We start from the raw sequence: 19,245 nt of genomic DNA, 5'->3' as shown, positions 1-19,245 counted from the left end.
TCCAGGTTTAAGATTGTATCTTTTCCATTGCAGTCCCCTGACTGCTGTATTTGGAGTGAAGGCCACTCCACTCTTGAGTGTGTCCTGGACTGAGCCATTTACTTCATCCAGTAGAAATTGGTGGAAGCTGCTGAGAATCAGGGCTGCCTCATCTGCTAAACCTTCCCCCCATATGTTGGTCACGTTTAAGGCAAAGATGCTTCCATAATCTGTACATTATGTTATTCATCAGCATCTTTTAGGCATTTCAAAAGCAGGTGACTTTTCTTATGCTCAAAGTTATTCCTGGATATGAAAACAGCTATATTTTTGTTTGGATTTTTTAAAAAGTAAAGGCAAGCAAAGTTATAGTGGTTGAACTGGAATATTCAGAGCTGAGTTTGCTGAGTTTGCTTATTTGAATAAATGAGAACCTGTTTGGTTTCTTTTTTTTCCAAAAATTAAAATCTGCAAGTCTTAAATTATTCCAATTTTCAGAGTATCTTCTTTTATTTTTAGATGAATCTGCGTTCTGTATTTACTGCAGAACAACAAAGGATATTGCAGCGTTATTATGAAAATGGAATGACAAATCAGAGTAAAAATTGCTTTCAGCTCATATTACAGTGTGCACAAGAAACTAAGCTGGACTTCAGTGTAGTCAGGGTAAGTACTGAGGTCTTCCGTGCTCAAATTTACGTAACAGTATAACAAATACACTTGTTTGCTCATTTATCTGCAGGGCATGGAGCTTTTAAGAAACTGAAAACTTCTTTCCCCGGTATAATGTGTGCTTTGTTTTTTCTGTTGACAGCTCTTTTTCTGGCCTGTTGGTAGCTCTGTGTAGTTTCCTCCATTATCTGAGAGAGTGCTTTGAAGTGCTTTCATCTTGTTCAGGCAACGTGAGTCTCTTTAACAACTGAAGTCAAGGATTTTTGTTGCAAATCCGGCTTCTGTGCCTCCTTAAGTATCTCACCCAAAATCCACAGGTTGGATGTTTGATTTTTTTTTTAAAGCTGGATTGTTTGAAGAGCTTTACATGTAGGTGTGCACTTCAAGCATCAGGGGTATGTTTCTTTTAAAAAGAGTAGCATGACTGTAACCATCATTGTTCAGAGATTCACGTTTGGTCGCAACTCCATGTAAAGGCAACCCTTTGTTTGCCTCGGTGCAATCGGTGAAAGAACTGCTGATTGCATCTGTATGTTGGTAAAGCTTATGACACAGAGTAGGACTTTAGTTCATGATCTGTCAGGCATAAAATGTGACATCTTTTTAAATACAGTGCTTTTCTTCACAAAATCCACACACCACCCCCCCCCCCCAGTTTGGTAAGGAGGACGTAGAGAACTAAAAGAAGACTGAGAGGTTCTCAAACTGGCTTGAAAATAAGGAAGAGTCTGGCTGTGTGAGATCTTACAATTACAGATTGTATTTTACTGCTGTTCTCATGGATGATGAGGTAGATGCCAGTAAAGGTGGGTGGGGCAGGGAGGCATGCATTCTCCGTGGCTGGAAGGGGTAGCCTGGGAATCTGAAATATTTTGCTAGTCTTGTAGATTGCTTATTTTGGAGGATTTGCTTGATAATGCCGTCTGCAGGAAGCAAAACATCACTGCTTGATAGCAGAAGCCACAGATGGTGATCACTCTATAGACAGGCCCCTCATTTGACAACTGATATCTGTGTGTATTGCTGGGGGGTGGGGCTGAGAATACTTGTATGATTGAAAAGTCCCAGTAGATCGGATCATAAGAAGCCTTCACAAGCCTTTCTTCTCCTGTATACAATAATTTTGACCAAAGAATTTAGTTATTGCTTTGAAGGCAGTTACTGAATTATTTCCTCTCTCGGATGTTGGCGTGGGTTCCTTTTAACCTCAGTTGCTGCTACAACCTCTTATGCAGCAAACACTCAAGACCTTTTAGTAGACTCGTTCGCCTTTTAAATACATAGCTGTTTTCAAGTATTGCCCAAGTACAAAGTGCATGAACATAAGGACATAAGAGAAGCCATACTGGATCAGGCCAATGGCCCATCCAGTCCAACACACTGTGTCACACAGTGGCCAAAAAAACAGGTGTCATCAGGAGGTCTGCCAGTAGGAAAGGGACACTAGAAGCCCTCCCACTGATTGCCGCCCCCCCAAACACCAAGAATACAGAGCATCACTGCCCTAGACAGAGAGTTCCATCTATACCTTGTGGCTAATAGCCACTGATGGACCTCTGCTCCATATGTTTATCCAGTCCCCTCTTGAAGCTGTCTATGCTTGAAGCTGCCACCACCTCCTGAGGCAGTGAATTCCATGTGTTAATCACTCTTTGGGTGAAGAAATACTTCCTTTTATCCGTTCTAACAACTGCTCAGCAATTTCATTGAGAGTCCATGAGTTCTTGTATTGTGTGAAAGGGAGAAAAATATTTCTTTCTTTACCTTCTCTGTCCCATGCATAATCTTGTAAACCTCTATCATGTCACCCCTCTAAATAGCAGCTCTCGAGGGTGGATTCTATGGCTTTGCATCCCCATTGGGCCCCCTTCTTTCCCCAAACTCCACCCATCCTGGACTCCACCCGCAAGTCTCCAGGAATTTCTCAACCTGGAGCTGGCAACCCTACGATTAGTGCCAATAATAATAACATTTGATTTATACGTCGCCCTTCAGGACAACTTAATTCCCACTCAGAGCAGGTTAGAAAGTATGTCATAATTATCCCCACAACAAAACACCCTGTGAGGTGGGTGGGGCTGAGAGAGCTCCTAGAAGCTGTGACGGACCCAAGGTCACCCAGCTGGCTTCAAGTGGAGGAGTGGGGAATCAAATCTGGATCTCCAGATTAGAGTCCTGCACTCTTAACCACTACACCAAACTGGCTCATGGTTGTGCTTTGCTTATTGGATTGTATATTTCACTGTGTGTCTCTTTTAAAACGTGCATGTGATCAGAAAGTGTCCCATTCACGTATGTGTTAAAGGAGCAAGTGACCAAAAATACATGCATACTCCATTGCAGATGTGCACTGTGTATATTTTATATTGGGGTACTATACCTTACTTATCAACAGCCATTAGTAATTCTGAGTACAGAGTAAAGAAGTATTGCCAATTCACGATTAACAGTAGTGTGATTTTTTGGTATGTTCCATTGTAGGTATATTTTGTTTCTGGAAGGTAGTAAGGAATTTCTACAATAATAGTAAATTAACTATACAACAGATATGGCGGTCAATAGCTGTCACTAGGCAGGGGAGGGAACCAACCTGAAGTTAATCCCAGAGCTGCCACCCAAGGAAACAGGAGCAGATGGCATTTGCTTATCAGCAGGGTGTTTTTTCTGGGAAAAGAGGTGGTGGAACTCAGTGGGTTTACCAGCACAGGGGGCAACTCTTGGCGGGAGGTGGTAGCCCTGGTACCACATGCGTGCGTGCAAAGTTCACGCACGCTCCCAGAACCAATGATGTCACTTTGGGTCAGCTGGAACAAGGGGGGAGTTTTTAAAAGTTTAAATTGCCCTTGCTGAAAATGGTCATATAGCTGGTGGCCCCGCCTCCGATCTCTAGACAGAGTGGAGTTTAGATTGCCCGGGCAATCTAAACTCCCCTCTGTCTGGAGATCAGGGGGTGGGGGCACCAGACATGTGACCATTTTCAAGAGGTTCCAGAACTCCGTTCCACCGCGTCCCAGCTGAAAAAAAGGCCTGCTTATCAGGCTGCCCCATCTTTGGGTCAAGTGAAGCCAGATGGAGGCAGGACAAAGCCTGATCTCTTCTCAGCCTCTTACTAGGGCCATGGAGGTCATGGGAGTAAGAGGGATGGGCTGGGGGCAGGGCTTCTTTCAAATAGGGCTCCAACTCTTGGCTCTGGGATTGGTCCAGATGCCAGGGGCAAGACTAGGGGGTGGGGCTGAGGATGAGATGGGTATAAAGGAATGCTCCTGAAGCCAGACCAAGCAGGAGAAAGTAAGTGCTGTTGGAGGAGACAGATAGCGAATGCGCCTAAGCAGACAGCCCTCCCAAGGCAGGCAAGAGTGACTTAACCTGGCCCCACTTTCCCATATCTGAGGCCTGGAGAGGGAGCCCTCGAGTGGGTGGAAAGAGAGGCCAAGATGGCTGATGATGGGGGGGGGTGAGCACTGTGTGCCCTGAGGTCCCTAAACACACAACCTATTAACTGACAATTCAGGTGTCTGTAGACAAGGGAGTGAAAGTGGGTGAAAGAAGATGAGCCTATGAACATATGTGGGGAGGGAGGGGTCATGGCATAGCGGTCGAGCATCTGCTCGGAAGGCGGAGGTTTCCAGGTTCAAACTTCAGCATCGCCAGTTAGAGATCAGGAAGTGATTTGAAAGATCTCTGCCTGAGATCCTGGAGAGCTGCTGCCGGTCTGAATAGTTGGTCTTGCTGGGCCAAGGTCTGATTCAGCACAAGGCAGCTTCGTGTGTGTGCATGAGAATCACCCAGAGGAATGAATGAGAACTGGGATTTGGGTGGAATGCCACACCAGAGTGTTGCTGGAACAGATGCATCCACCAGATTAATGGCATAACACCACTCTATGTAAACCGTTTTGGAGATCCTGACGGATCTGAAGATGAAGGATAAATCAAATACCTTAAATATTTAGGTATGATTTTTGTAGCTCTCACATGGTGGCTATAATTTGAGAATTGGGCCCTAGAAATGTGAATTTCTAAGCAGAATCAAAGACTGTTGATTCTTCTATATTTTTTTCCTATTTTCTACTGAAACCTATCAATAAAGCTGCAGTTGTCATATCAATTTTCTCAAGGTATAAGCAGTGAAATAGGGGAAATACATACCCAGTGCTTCACTCACACATACCCCAAGAGAAATTTGGAGTTAAAATCCAGTAGTTTATTGAGCTGCTGATATGTTTATGATGCAAGTTAACAGAGTCTGAGGCTTGAAAAAAAGATGCCACTGAGAAACAACTGAAGCTTAAGGGACTTGATACTTTTTTGTTATAAAAGTGACTTCATTTCTTTTCCCTAGAGAAAGAAGATTCTTGAATTTACTTCCAATTTGTTTAAAATATGTAATTTTAAGTTTGTTATATGCTAAAGGCTTTGTTAAATGTATGCATATTTGTAGGTAAGAGTATTTAATTTTCTATGTGATATTGAAAGTTAGGAAGCAAATCAGAGCCCAAACTGCTCAGCTTTCTCATGCCCTATCTAGAATTGGCAATTCACCAGGGGGAAAAAGAAACCTGGGCTGCTTCTTGCATCTTTTGTTTGTTTTACAAAAGTCATGTTTAAGATTGTACCACTAGAGACTAGTTAAAGAGCTGTCTCTACCCTGTGGGAAAAGACTGGGGGTGGAGAGCAGATGGCCCATGCTACTTGTTGTCCAGAAAGATAAAAGCATTCATCCCATCTTTTTCCTGAAAAAAAGAATAGAGGGATTGTAGGAAATAATCTTGGCGGAATCTTGCATTCTGGCTGCTCAGTTAACGGTAAGGTATCGGGTGGATGAACAGCAACTGGAAAAATATAAGCGGGAAATAATAATAGAGGTTACTTAACGCTTCGCACCCTCGTCGTCTGTTTAGCCTTTGTACCCCAGAGCCCTTTATGGTCCTTTAGTTTTGAGTTAAATGATTTTGGATGAGACCTTTTGCTCATGAAGCTTTTGTGTTTGCAGACCTGGGTTGGTAACAAAAGAAGAAAGATGAGCAGCAAGAGTGTTGTGGATTCTGGAGGTACTCCATCAGGCACTGTTGCCAGCTCTCTGACCCTGCCTCCGGAAGTGGCAGTCCGCAACGTGGTCAGCATCGCTCGTTCCCAAAGCCAGCAGTCATCTTGGACATCCTCCAACAACGATGTCATAGTAACTGGTATATATAACCCAGCCAGTTCCTCTGGCAGACTGATGTCTACTAAGCAGACTAATGCTTTGATGAGCAATATGCATAAAAGCTCTCTTCAGAGGCCACCTGGAAAAAGTGACCCAGAATTTCAGCGGCAGCACATTGCTGTGGCCCGGCAAGCACCTCATTGTAAAAATGCCTCACTGTTCCTAGGAGAAAAAACAATTATCTTGTCAAGGCAAACGAGTGTGTTGAATTCAGCGAACTCCATTTATAACCACACTAAGAAAAGTTACGGTGGTTCTTCAGTTCAGACCGCGGAGCTGGTTTTACCTCAGAAGCCCGTATTGTGCCACAGACCATGTAAAGTGGAGCAAATGGGGTGTCAACGGCTACAGAAACCAGAACATCCAATCCTTGCCTCACACATCCCGTCTGGACAAAGGGCTAATATTAGGGACCCTTCCTGTAGCACGCACAACTTGGAAATCCGTGAGGTTTTTTCCCTTGCTGTTACGGATCAACCTCAGCGAATACTGGGTGGAAATGCACCAAAGTCATCTTCAGGAGAAGGCAGTAGTCTATCCATTGCCATGGAAACGGGGGATGTTGAAGATGAATATACTAGAGAAGAAGAATTGGCCTCAATGGGGGCTCAGATACAAAATTACTCAAGGTTAAGTGGCTCGTCCCTCAGAGCTGAGAATCCAAGCACAGGTTTGTCTGGGTCGGGAAGAAGTGTCAGCTGCAGCTCACACGTGGTAAATACCAGGGACTTGCATGACAATATCATGTATCATAATAGAAACTACCACTTGCCTCCACGGACCTCCTTACACACTACATCCAGTACACTGTACAGTAATTCTTACCCATCAAGAAGCAACCTTTCGTCTCATTTTGCAGCATCCAATCAACTAAGGCTATCTCAAAACCAAAATAATTATCAGGTAATTAGTGCTCTTTTTATGTTTTACAGTGTATATTATTTTTAAGGACACAGACTTCCTTTTTTTTGTAGTAAATCAAAAGCACAAGCTAGTTAATCCCTCCCTACTCGCTGCACTGATGTTAGTTGATTGCTCAGAAAATGTCTCTTACCTGTTGTTAAACGATGCTGTATTCCACTCCACGTTCCTGGGCACCCTATTTACGTACTGGTACATGCAGCTGCAAGATTTTCACAGTGCAGTGGAGCCAGGGATAGAATCTTTCTCTTTAGCTCAGCCACATTTTTTAAATCTCGGGTGGTGTACATGTTTCTTCCTACCCCTTTTTATCCCCACAACAACCATGTAAAATAGATTAAACCAAGAGAATGTCTGGCCCAAGGCCACTAAACAAGCTTCCACAACAGAGTGAGGGTTTGAACTTGGGTATCCCAGATCCTACTCCCACGCTCCTAAACCACTACCCCACACTGGTTCTCAGGGATAATCTTTAGGATTCATCTTAATTGTTCACACTCTCTCAGTGGATCAACATCTGTCTTTGTTTTTCTATTGCCAGTTGAGGTTCAGCATGAAACCAGTTCTTCCTTCTTAAGAACAGGTATTATATGTAGAGCTTTCAGCTCTTAGAGGGGAGCAATGAAGATGGTACCGGATTCTAAGTAGTTAACCATCTAGATGCAGATGCCAAATTCTAAATGATGGAGTTGTTAATGTTACCTGATTGTTGTCCAAATTATCCACAGATCAGAAAGAGCGTAAGTTCGTGGGCTATCATCCCAGTATACAAACAGGTGATGCATGACTGGTGCGCTAGCTCGTTTTTACTACAAACCTTGACTATGAATCAAAGTTTGTGATATGCACTTTTATGAATTTATTACTGGTGAACTTAGATTGGCTGTTTGGTTAGTAGTTAGTCAAAATGTCAAAGGTTTTAAAATTTGTTCATATAAATCTAATTCGGTAGTGAATCTAGTAAAATCCAGTTTTTAATATTACAGAGGATCAATAGAACTGTATTTGTAGGCCAGCGACTCAAAATCAATGGAGTCAGGAGTAGGAATTAATCTTTCATCCCACCCCTACCTCATTAGCTGGTTCAAGATTGCTTGGTTGATGGAGAGAGGGAACTATGTGTAATCATACCGATTTTGCTTGGATCCAGCATCACTGTTAGAGAAGCAAAAAGCCTTCTACAGACTCAGTCTAGCTTGGAAGACAGCCCCCTACCTTGACACAGCCTATCCGATCGCCTGGGTCCACACCATAGTGACACTGAGGCCAGACTGGTATAATGCACTCTACATAGGTCTCCCCTCAAAGTCAACTTAGAGACTCCAGTTGGTGCAACTTGGTTATTACCAGGAGCTAGGTGGATCATGTATATTATTCCCATTCTGCAGTTACTCCATTAGCCATCCATCAGTTACCAGCTCAATTCAAGGTTTTAGCTATCACATACAAAGCCCTTCATGACCTTGGCCCCTCATATCTATGGTATTGCTTTTCTCCTTATGATTTGCCACAACATAGCCCACCTGAAGAGGGCCACAGCAGCTTCGCTCACCTGAACCCTGAAAATGGGCAAAATCAACAGCTGCCCCATATGCGCATTCTCTGTATCCCCGCCGCGCCCTCCCCCCCCATTTGTGGAATGGCCTGCCTGTAGAGGTCAGGAAAGCTCCCACTCTCCTGGTTTTCCACAAACTGTGCAAAACCAGCTTATTCAGGAGGGCTTTTTTACACATGTTAAAGAGTTGTGCTGTATGGAAATGGTTCAGAAAGATGCTCTAGTAAAGGGATAGGGACTGTAGACTATACTACTCTGTACTGTCTGTTGCTTCAAGTATTCTACTGCAGTTTCTGTTGTTTAATATGTCATGTTAAGTTGCTTATATTTTATTGTATTGTTTATTGAATGTCCCAGACTATAGGCAGACTATAAATAATATAAATAAAATAAATAAAAATGTATTTAAAAACAGTTACAAAAATCACAGCTAGCTACAAATCTAACGAGCATGAGCAGGTCAAAACCACCTCATATCCTCAATTTATTCTAAAAAAAATTCTTTAATTTCTGACTTTAGAACTTCAATATAAACTGGGTAAAACAAGCACTCGGGGGCCCACCTATCTGTCATTGAAACAACTGCATTTAAGATTTTTAAAGTAGGTTTTCATTGCAAATTATTAGGTATGTTTCTCTTAATTGTTGTTGCCACCTCCTTTTCTTTTAAGAGTCTGTCTTGCTCCTTTGCACTTGTTTAATAAAAGAGTAAAACCTGTGGGGTATATTTTGTAATGCCGATAGGCCAATTATGGGTTATTTTTCATCTTTGAAAATCAGAACAATTGTGATCTATTTGCTTGTTTATGAAAAGCCATTGGCTGGGGACAGGAGCTCATTTTTTTCTTGACAGTTTTAATGTAACTAAATTTGATTATAGAGTAGCAAATTGCTAATGGCTTTCATTGCTGATAGAAATGTTTGCATGCAGAAAGGGTATTGTATTATGTTAACTGATGCAGTATTAGTACTTACTGAAGTGTCTCTTTTGTGGAATGAAGATGTTAGTATTTTGTATTTAAATCACCTTATTGCTCATGGACTAGACTTGCAAGCTTGAAAAGTTGTGGTCTCTACACTTTCAAAAGCAAACCGTTTCTGTGGCTTCATGATGTGACTGCCATCAAGCAAGGTGTTGGGAGAGAGGCATCCACGCCAAACTAAGTGGAGACTTGGCTAAAAAAAATTCGGCCATGTTTGCTGCCAGACAGCCACAGCAGTTTCTCAGCAGTTAAAATGTTCCATGCGTATTATTTTGCCACATCTGCCAAGTGTAAGGTATTCAGGTTGCCTGGAAAGAATTGTTATTCTGTTAAGAATAAGATGAGTCGTTTAATTTCAAGACTGTTTAAAAAGAGCCCTGCTGGATCGTACCAAGTATATATATGTATCTTTCATTCTAACAGTGATCAGCCAGATGCCTTTGGGAAACACATGAGCAGGGCATGAACGCTCTTCCCCATTGTTTCTTGTCTTTCTCGTCTAGTACTTGGAGGTGCCTTGCATTTAAACATGGATGTTGTATTGGCTATCCTGGTTAATAGCCATTTAGACCAATCCTCCAAAACTTTGGCTATCCTTTTGCAAAGCCATCTAAGCAGCTGCTATTACGTTCATATCTTGTGCCAAAGAGTCTCATTTGTTAATTTTATGCAGTGTTTAACCCTTGCCTTTCATTGTTCCCTTCCGCATGTGAAAGAATGTGTGAGTTGTACAGCTGTCTCGGGGCTTTTGGGGGGCACTCACTTTATTCCTGATTTTCTTAGCAATTGATCCCAGAGCATTGGAATTGATTTCATACCGTTCTTCTGCATGTCTGCCCTCCCTTTACATTTTTAAAGCTGTGGAGTTGGTTTATTTTGTTCTGCACATGGCTTAAATAATCAAGGTCAATATGTCGATATGAAATTGACAATTAAAAAAGATCAAAACAAAACCAGGAAGGGGGGAACAGAAGTCGGAGGGAAAGAGTGGTTCAACGGTTATGAACATCCGATAATCAAAAAAGTGGGTTGAAGGTGCGTAGGATTGGGTGGGACAAACAAAACCGAAAGATGCGGGTAAAATTGGTCTCAAAAGAACTGGAAAAAACCTGGGGAAAATTCAAAACACTTGAAGCAAAAACTGAAGGCAAAAAAATGCTTGCAGAACTCGGGATAAATCAAAGCAGTACAGAGGAGCCAGAACCCATGGGAAAAAACCTGTGTGGAAAATCCCTCAGAAAGAATCTGTATAGGGTAAAACTCTGGAATGATGGCAGAACTTGTATGTCTTCTAGCTATAGATGCAACTTTGGACAATTAAGTGACTTACACAAATGAACAGAGGCTTTGCAAATGACTTGGTGGTGGTATGGAACAGTCAGAATTTGATTTGTATATATTGATTTCTGTGATAATCTAAAGCCACATTGCATTATTTGGGACTTGCTGCAGTGCACGTCTGGGACCTTTCTGCCTTGGTCTCTGGAAAAGTACCTCAAGTTTGAAAAAGGCAAACCGCCTTACAGTTGTCCGGATATACTATGTGATGGAAATGAACGCTTTTTGTTTAATCCATTAAAGTTACATTTTCCGGTTGTGGATGGAGGTTTTGGATCCTACCAGACCTGGCTAACAACTCTGAAAATGATTGTAGAGAACAATAGTGAGGCAGAAGTTTGATGTTGGTACACGTGCCGGGGGGGGGGGACTCTCTGACACAGGCTATGAGATCTTATCATGGGCGAGTTCGAGGCAGTTATTCAGTAGAGTTCTACTGGAGGAGTTCTTGGGCACTTTGCCGTAATTATGTCAAAGTCCAGTTATTCTGTCAAATACATTTTTAAAGAAGGGAGTGTGTTTATTAATTATGGATTTTGGGAATCTTAATAAATGCTAGCTAAATATATACTTTTCTCCAACTTTCCCACATTTTTTCCATATTATGGTTTTACCAAGCATTGAGATCTTGTAGACTTAGCTTGCTTTGTCATGCATTAGATACAACAGAAAAGTGACAGAATTCATGGTGAAGGTTGGATCAGTACTTGCCCAATTGACATGTGGAAACTGGAGCTTGCAGATCAGCAAGAACTTGTGTGTGGTAACCCTTGGTTAACAAAATCACATTGCGTTACCCTGCAAAATTTAGCCCTTTATGAATCCTTGAAGCACTTTTTTTCCCATTCAAGGGGAAAAAATAAAGAGGATAAGCTTGGGGCTCACGCAACACAACAGGAAGGGTAACAATTTGGAACCTCCCACCTAGAGATATGAAGGTCGGGAGAATAAAATGGAAAATTTCAAGAGCCGAAGTTTCAGGTTTTTCCCAAAGGACTTTCCTGAAAGAAACATTGAGAAATTTTGGAGAATGCTAGGGGTAAAAAATCCTGTAAAATAATTTGTCTCTTTGAATGTCTTAAAGTTTTTTCTTAACATTTGATTCTGAAAATGTGTAGCATAGACAGTTGCTTGTAAGACAAATCTACAGCATTAGATGATAACTTATATACAAGATAGATATATGCTGCATATTTTCAAGGCTATGTTTATTGTTTAAATGTGAATTTTTTTGCAACAATTAATATGCTATAATGTGTGTAATAAGATTGTTAAAGAATTCAGGGTTTTAAATGTAAAATGTTATTTGATATCCAGATATGCTGATTGCCCTATTGTGACTATATGATAGTATTGCTCTCCAGACAACACATTTTCTTTAGTACACTACTAAATTTTTCTAATTTCAACGTTTATTTTCCCCCAAACTCTCAGATGTCAAAAACTAAGATACATATGCCAAGATAGAATAAGGTGCAGCAGTTTGCAGCGCTCTCTCAAGTATTGGATATATTTCCAATTTTGCTTGTAGAAAAGTGAGGTATTTATACTTTTAATTTCACTGAATATGCAAAATAGCACAATTATGGTTGGATAAGTGCTGTCAACTTACAGCTGACTTATGGCAATAGCATAGGGTTTGCCGTTGCCTGCCTCTGCTTAGTGCCCCTGAACTTATTTAGCGGTCTTCCACTAAGCCCTAACCAGGGTCTACCCTGATGAGATTGGGGTAGCCTGGGGCATAGGTAGGCTCTCAGCCTCCACCCCTGCCACCTCTCACCTGGCCAGCAGGGGGAAGAAAGGTGTGGGAATGCAGTGGTGAGGGTAAAGCACATTCCCACGTGCTCTGGAGTGTCCTTGCACGCATCTGCGTCACGCTTGGAATGACATCATTCCTGACATAATGTGCAGCCCTTCGGGAGCTCACATATGAGGTAGGTTCTGTCCCTGTGTCCTCCCATCCCACAGTTTGGCCCCTCCAGGGACCTGGCAACCATAGCCATAGGCTAAGTTAATAAATGTTGTATTTTATGTTAATAATGCAGTATTTGGGTTCAATAGAAAAGTAAGTTTGGCATATATTTCAAGGCCCCCCCCATTTTTTTTATTAAAAACCATTATATGTGGCATCCAAATTTCTCAAAAGTCTACTTTTTTGTCCCTGCCTTGCAAACCTTTCTTTTCTAGAGTTCTGTAAATCCTCAATGGCGTGAATAAGCTACTTTCCTCTTCCAGGAACATACTATTCAGACCTCAACAAGTGGGGTTTGAAGGTGATCAGGGGGGATGGGGTGGTTCCTTTGGTAAATTTCTAAAGTCATATTTTTCTGAATGAAATGTGTAGCTAGGGGATCTCTCCAGAAAAGGAGACCATTACATCTATGGGTGGACTGATTTTACTTCTGCTGATTGGCACAGAGGCAGCCACTTTGCTGTTAGGGATGGTATTGATGTTGATTTGTTTCCCCCAAGCTAGGTATAATAATCCACATATTTCTCCATGTGCATCTGTCAGATTATAACATTCTTTTTCCTTCCACAGATTTCAGGAAACCTTACTGTGCCTTGGATTACAGGGTGTTCCCGAAAAAGAGCAGTAAGTACTATGCATTGAGGCAACAAGGGTCCACCATCTGCAAAATTTGAGTGATTTTAGTTATGGCTGTTTGCAGGTATTAAACGGTTCTGGTTTTATACGTTTTTGGCTTAAAAGAAATCCTTTTTTCCTCCTAGTTTCTTTCGTGTGACTCTAAGAAAGTACAGTGGAAGCCTTGTTAGATACGATTATTGACCAGCAACAGATATTTTTTCCTAAGCTGTTTTGAATATTGCTTTATCTTTGACTTTTATAACCTGTGGACCTTTAAAATTCTTGAAACCTCTCTAGTGCGTTAATAAGGGCAAAGACTGTCTTCTTTATACAAAGATGTCCTAATATCATACCTGTTGACTTTTAATGTCAGTGCTTTATGAATAGCTGGCTATCTCTGCAGTTTTTGTAGTTAAAGTAATGGCATACCAGCAATAAAAAGCTTGAAATAAAACTGCAATTAGGAGTCCTTTCTTTGTAAAATGGTCTGGAATATGTTTTCAGTTGTTGAATATGTCTGCTTATGGATTGGTGTCAGTGAAAGCAACTAGGAAGACCCAGTGGAGTGAAAAATATCATTGCACAGCCCTTTGGAACTGCAGAATAAGGCTTTAAAAAAAAGATGAGCATTGCTAATGGAAAGCATAACAAGGACAGCTCTAATTGATAGTTCTCAAAATAAAACCTTCATATTCAAAATTTATAGTCCATTTCAGCGAACTGCAGAAAGTTCTTCTCTTATATTCTGCAGATTTTTAAATAGTTTTGCCATCTCTTTTGCTTTCTCATTAAATTAATTTACAGAGAATGAAATCCAGGCTGCCTGGCACATAATAGGAAGGAAAATGCAATGACAGAGAACCGTAAATCTTAAGCTGTGCAATAACTCTAAACCTACCCTGGAAAACAACGGTGCACAGATTCTTCTGTTAGTGTTGTTGTTTAACTGTCTTACTATTAATTTGTGGTTTGTGTTAAATAGCTTGAATCCCTGCTATTGAAGATGCTTTAAAAGCAATTTTAAACCTGTTTGTAGACTCTGTAGTCTAACAAATGCCATAATGTTTAGATTTTTATATAACAACTCCATTTAACAGTGAAATTGCATTCAAATGGGATTTGATGAAGGGGATAAAGTAATGTGTAACTGTCCCCAGTTACGGTACGAAAACAAAATAGTTCACTTAGTTTTGTGACTCAGAGTAATCTTGGATGCCTTGAGTTGCAAATTGGCCCAATGCTGAAAGGACTCGGAGAAGTTCCACTGCACGGTTCATTTGAAGAAAGGCTATATAAAACAGTCTTTTAAGGGAGAAAATCCTGGCTCGCAAAGGGGGACAACAAACATATAGGAAGTTTCTAGCAGAGAGATGTTCTCATGCCATCGAGATTGGTGTGTGTTGACTGCATCAGAATATGGCACGCTAACCAGTCCACTCTTTTCTCATCAGCACAGCACAAACGTTTGAGCTGTGATTCTCACCCCTTTTTGCTGGCCCACTGGTTCGGGGGCCAGAGTGGCAGTCCTGTTTATTTATAAGAACATGAATCCTGGACTGGACTGTACTAAGGGTCCGTCTAGTCGAGCCTTCATCTAGCCTGTTTGGAACAGACGGCAGCAAGCCCATAAGCAAGGCATAAAACCTTCCTTTGTTTTTTGCCCCCAGCATTTGATTGTCAGATAGTCAGAAATCTGAAGGTTCTTCTTACAGTGCAATACAAAGTACATTTCCCCAGTGAATAGACCTGCTTTGGAGCTAAACCACACGAGACGAATTACATGAGGATGCTCGAGTGAAGGGAGACTCAATATTAGTCGGGAATCATCGTTTGAATTTTATCTCTCTTTCAGAGCCAGCAAGGATTGCTCTTCAGAGGGTTTGTTAATAATTGACAGCCTTCAGGGAGGCAAAGAGGAAATTGACAAACTGTCTGTAGAGCGATCTTCAAACCCTACCTAGGGATGTGCGTTTTGGGTTTCCGATTCAGGTTTTTAACCCGAATTGGGTCTGATCTGACCCATCACTGAGCCAATTCGGGAATCCTGAAGCAAAACTTCCCGAAGCGATTTGTATCGCTTCAGGAAGCTTCGGGCAAAGTGGCATCAGCCGCTCCGCAGCACTTTTCTGGCTGTTTGCATTGCAGACTCCCCCGCCCATCAGCTGAAGCAAGCAGCGTGCGGTAAACTCCCCTGCTTCCTTATTTCACCTGATGGGAGAGGGAGAAGGGAACCCCTCCTCCCCCTCCCATCGGGTGAAATAAGCAGTGGGGCTGGAAGTTGGTCGATGTTCTCCAAATCTTCATGGAGCATACCCAAGCGGGTCAGTCCGTGGAAATTGCTATTTCCGACCCTTTTTCCTGCTTTGGAAATTCCAAAGCAAGAAACCTAATTTTTTTTTGCACACCCCAAACCCTATCTGCTCTGAGCTGACAGTGGAACAGCTTTTTCTCTCTCACGTCCTCCCTCCCACCTTGCTTCCCCAGCCATCCATAGGCCCTGATTGGTTGTTAGCTGCTCTGCACACACCTCTATGCAGGGGACTGGTGGTTGACAGAAAGGAGCAGGACCTCTGCCCACCCATCACACATGGTCCCTCTGTTATCTTTTGAAAGGGGTAGGATTTTGTCCCCCGTGCTTGCATTGTCCCCCACTGCCTTAATTTTTTCTTCTCTGTGTGCATCGTGGATAATAACAATGGCACTGATGATGATCGGCTTATTGTTTCTCCCTGAGAGGCTTCAACGGGGTTTCTGCACCTCTTGGAGAGATTCCAAATGCTCTCAGAACATAAGATGCTGCCCTGGAGTTAAATAGGCCAGAAACTGCCTAGGAGTCCCAAGCTACTTTGGGTTTCCAAGGAAGTGCACTACTATATTGTGGGGTGAGTCTCTAAAAATGCAATAAAGAACTGCCTGAAGCAGACAGCAGTGTGATCTGCATGCTTCAGAACCAGAGTCCCTTGGCAGTCTGAAAGGCTTTAAATTAGAAACCGGGCTTTACTCTAGGTCAGCGGATCTTAAATATAGAGAAATTCTTACATACGTTGAGGTACAATCTTCAGCTGAATCTTTGCAGTCACATGAGAATATCTTGAAGTTCTCTGCTCTGCTTTCTACAAAGGAAAAAGTCTTTTCCTACGTAACTGAGAGAAGCACCTTTGGAATGAGTGGAGTAGCCTGCGTTGGTAGCAGTTGCCAGAACAAACTGCAGGAATCCATCCTGTAACTCATGTTTCTCTCTCAGTGAGGACAGTGCAAGGGTTGTGTGTTAAGGCTTTTAGCCACGTAGCTTTGATTACTGGGAAGCAGAAATAGTTGGAGGGGGTAGAAGGGATAGTATAAGGATGTGTCTGTGATGTGCACTGTGATCCTCAGTGGAATGTTTGCTGGTTAAAAAGAGTCTTGCTTTTCTTTCCTTCGGCACAGCAATGCCTATACATTAGCTGTTAAGAACCCTTTCAAAGTCACTCACTTATGGGGGTATTTTTTGCCCTCAGCTAAGAAGGCTGGAGGACAAGGCAAGGCAGCTCCTCATTGGCAGTCTCAAAGACTCTTTGCAGGAGGCACTTGTCCAAAGCTGAAGAGCCACAAATGTTGACCTTCACACATGAGAAACCATGTGCATTCTTGAGTGTGACAAAGACGCAGCCTCTGCTTAGCCAAAAGGGCTGCTTTTTGTAGTGAATTAATTGATGCTCTTCCCTAGAAAGCTGTCTGACAACCTGTCCTTCAGAAGGTGTATAACATGACTGATGAATTCAGCACCCGGCAGATGAGACTGATTTAGCAGGCGGCGTTGTTTGAAAGGGCAAAGTGAAAGCTTCAGAGAGCTCCCGTACATGGTTAATGCATCGTTGTTTTTGCTTAAGCTACCTGCTTCCTAATCTCGGTTGGTGACAGTTTCACCTCCAGTGTACATTCCCCTTTACTAGTTTCAGTGGAATATTGTGGGAGTTTAGGTAAGTTTAAATGTGAGCGGAATGACCAAGCTCAGCCAAAGCAGAGACAGGCTGAAGCCTGAGAACTAATAAAGGCCTGGGGCATGGTGAGAACTTGGACTGCCTGGGACACCAAGGTCCATAGCGTGGCGGCTGATGTGGCTCTCCTGCTCACTGGTTTCCATAGCTGCCGTCTTCTCTTTTGACATAGACTAAAGCTGTATTCTCTCCATTTCCTTGTATGGCAAAAAATGTAAGGTCTGCTGCTAAGAGAACTGCTGATGGGAAACACACACAAGATGATTGCTGCTAGATCAGATCGAGTTCTGTTTAAGCCAGCATCCCCTTTTCCTCAAAGGCCAACCAGATGCCCTCTGGAGGCCCGCGGGAAAACTGTGCACCCCCTCCCCCACAAGCTATCCTCTGAAGGTGGAGGTTCCATTTAGTATTATATCCTGTAGCAATAGCAGGTGGCCGATTTGAGAACCATTGCCTGGAGGTGTCCCCTTGCTTACATCCATAAGCATGGAGACCTAAACGTAGGAAGGTGTTTTGCTGGCTGCTCCTCTGTTCAGGAATCCTTTTGAAGCCGACCGAATCCCAAGCCTAAGCATCTTCTGCAGGCAGTTGGAGGCTTTAGTAATGACCGCTATTTATGACTGGAGATAAGGAGTCCTTTTTAATACCTTGTTTTCTTACAATGTATGTAATCAGTCTTGCAGCTATATCCCCCCCTCCCAATTTTGCTTTGCAAAATGAAAACAGACGCTTGGATTTTCTAGTTATTTCTGCAGACAGAAGGGTTTTCCATTTGCAGAATGTGAACTTCCCCTCTCCTGATCCAGCCCAAAATATCACCTGAAACACTACTCCTGGGGGGGCCAAAGACCCCAGGAGCAGCACGAGTCAGGCTTGCATGGGACGGCAGAATTGGTAAAAATTGCCCTCTTCCGTAAATTTCACAGATGGCCCCAAGCCCTGGAGTGCATAGCTGCAGCATGCTACTACACTTTTCCTGCCTTATGTGGCAGTCTTTACACCCCACAGGTTACCAGGCCTGCACTTGATCCAAGCCTAGTGTATATTGAACCTTTTCCCATCATGTTCTTATGGAAGAATTTTTACAAGTGTAAAACATAACGAAGCCTAAGTTTGACTGTGTTGGCTCGAATGCATTTGTCTTGTTTTACTTTCCAACCGCATAAAGAGCACCTTCATTTTCATCGTCAGTCCTTATTGTCGCTTGTCTGGTTTTAAAACCTCTGTGCTTGTTTTGCAGCTACAGGACCGTACACAATTCAGTGACCGGGATTTAGCTACCCTCAAGAAATATTGGGACAAGGGAATGACCAGCCTTGGTTCAGTTTGCAGAGAAAAAATTGAAGCCGTTGCTGCGGAGTTGAATGTTGACTGTGAAATAGTAAGGGTAAGAAACTCTTAGTTTTTGTTGCTGAAGCAAAAATAGCCCAGATAAAAGCTTTTTTAAAAAATTGCTTGAGGAAGACTGAAATAGATTGCACGTGTTACGTAATGAATGGCCAAGTTAGGAAGTGCTCTCTTGCTCTGATTCCTGCCTATTTATAGCTGAAATCCCTCAGGTGAGACATTTATTGATCAGCAGCACAAGCTAGATATTTGACATGCCGGTTGGGCTGAGATTTATATTGGTTTTTGTAAAAGCAAGGGCTGAAAAGGAATAACTATTATACTTGGTCGACATGTAGAGCTCCTTTAAACAGAAGGAACCTGAGTTATTTGTCATAATGGAGGGGCATAGCAGAGAAGAAGAAGAAGGTCCAGTGTTCACTGTCTGGTTTTTCAGCTTTAAAAGATTTCAGGCCAGACAGGGAAGGCTTGGAATCCAGGAGACCTGGTATCTGCGCTATAGATAAGCCACCTGGTGCAATACTGTTGGTGGCTTATATACATAACAGATGTAAAGAAAGGACAGGTTTGTACTATGTAGTGGCTTAACAGTATGAGCTGTAAAATTTGGTTCAAATTTTGCCTCGCTCATAAACTTGCAAGGTGGCCTCAAACAAGTTACAATTGTGGCACATACAG

At 42.4% G+C, this 19,245-nt stretch overlaps 1 protein-coding gene across 1 annotated transcript in view; it reads left to right on the top strand.

Annotated features, from left to right (window-relative positions):
- Window positions 1-19,245, top strand: part of HDX (highly divergent homeobox) — a 54,279-nt gene that overhangs the window by 8,711 nt on the left and 26,323 nt on the right. Inside the window, exons 2-5 of the mRNA XM_054996696.1 lie at window positions 499-645; window positions 5,644-6,759; window positions 13,196-13,249; window positions 18,461-18,607. Coding sequence (XP_054852671.1) covers window positions 499-645; window positions 5,644-6,759; window positions 13,196-13,249; window positions 18,461-18,607 — 1,464 coding nt within the window. The remainder of the gene's footprint in view (window positions 1-498; window positions 646-5,643; window positions 6,760-13,195; window positions 13,250-18,460; window positions 18,608-19,245) is intronic.

The sequence above is a fragment of the Eublepharis macularius genome, chromosome 13 (assembly GCF_028583425.1).
Source record: "Eublepharis macularius isolate TG4126 chromosome 13, MPM_Emac_v1.0, whole genome shotgun sequence".
In the NCBI taxonomy this organism is placed as follows: Eukaryota; Metazoa; Chordata; class Lepidosauria; order Squamata; family Eublepharidae; genus Eublepharis; species Eublepharis macularius.
Note: the sequence above shows the minus strand (reverse complement) of the source record. Positions and strands in the feature narration are given on the sequence as shown.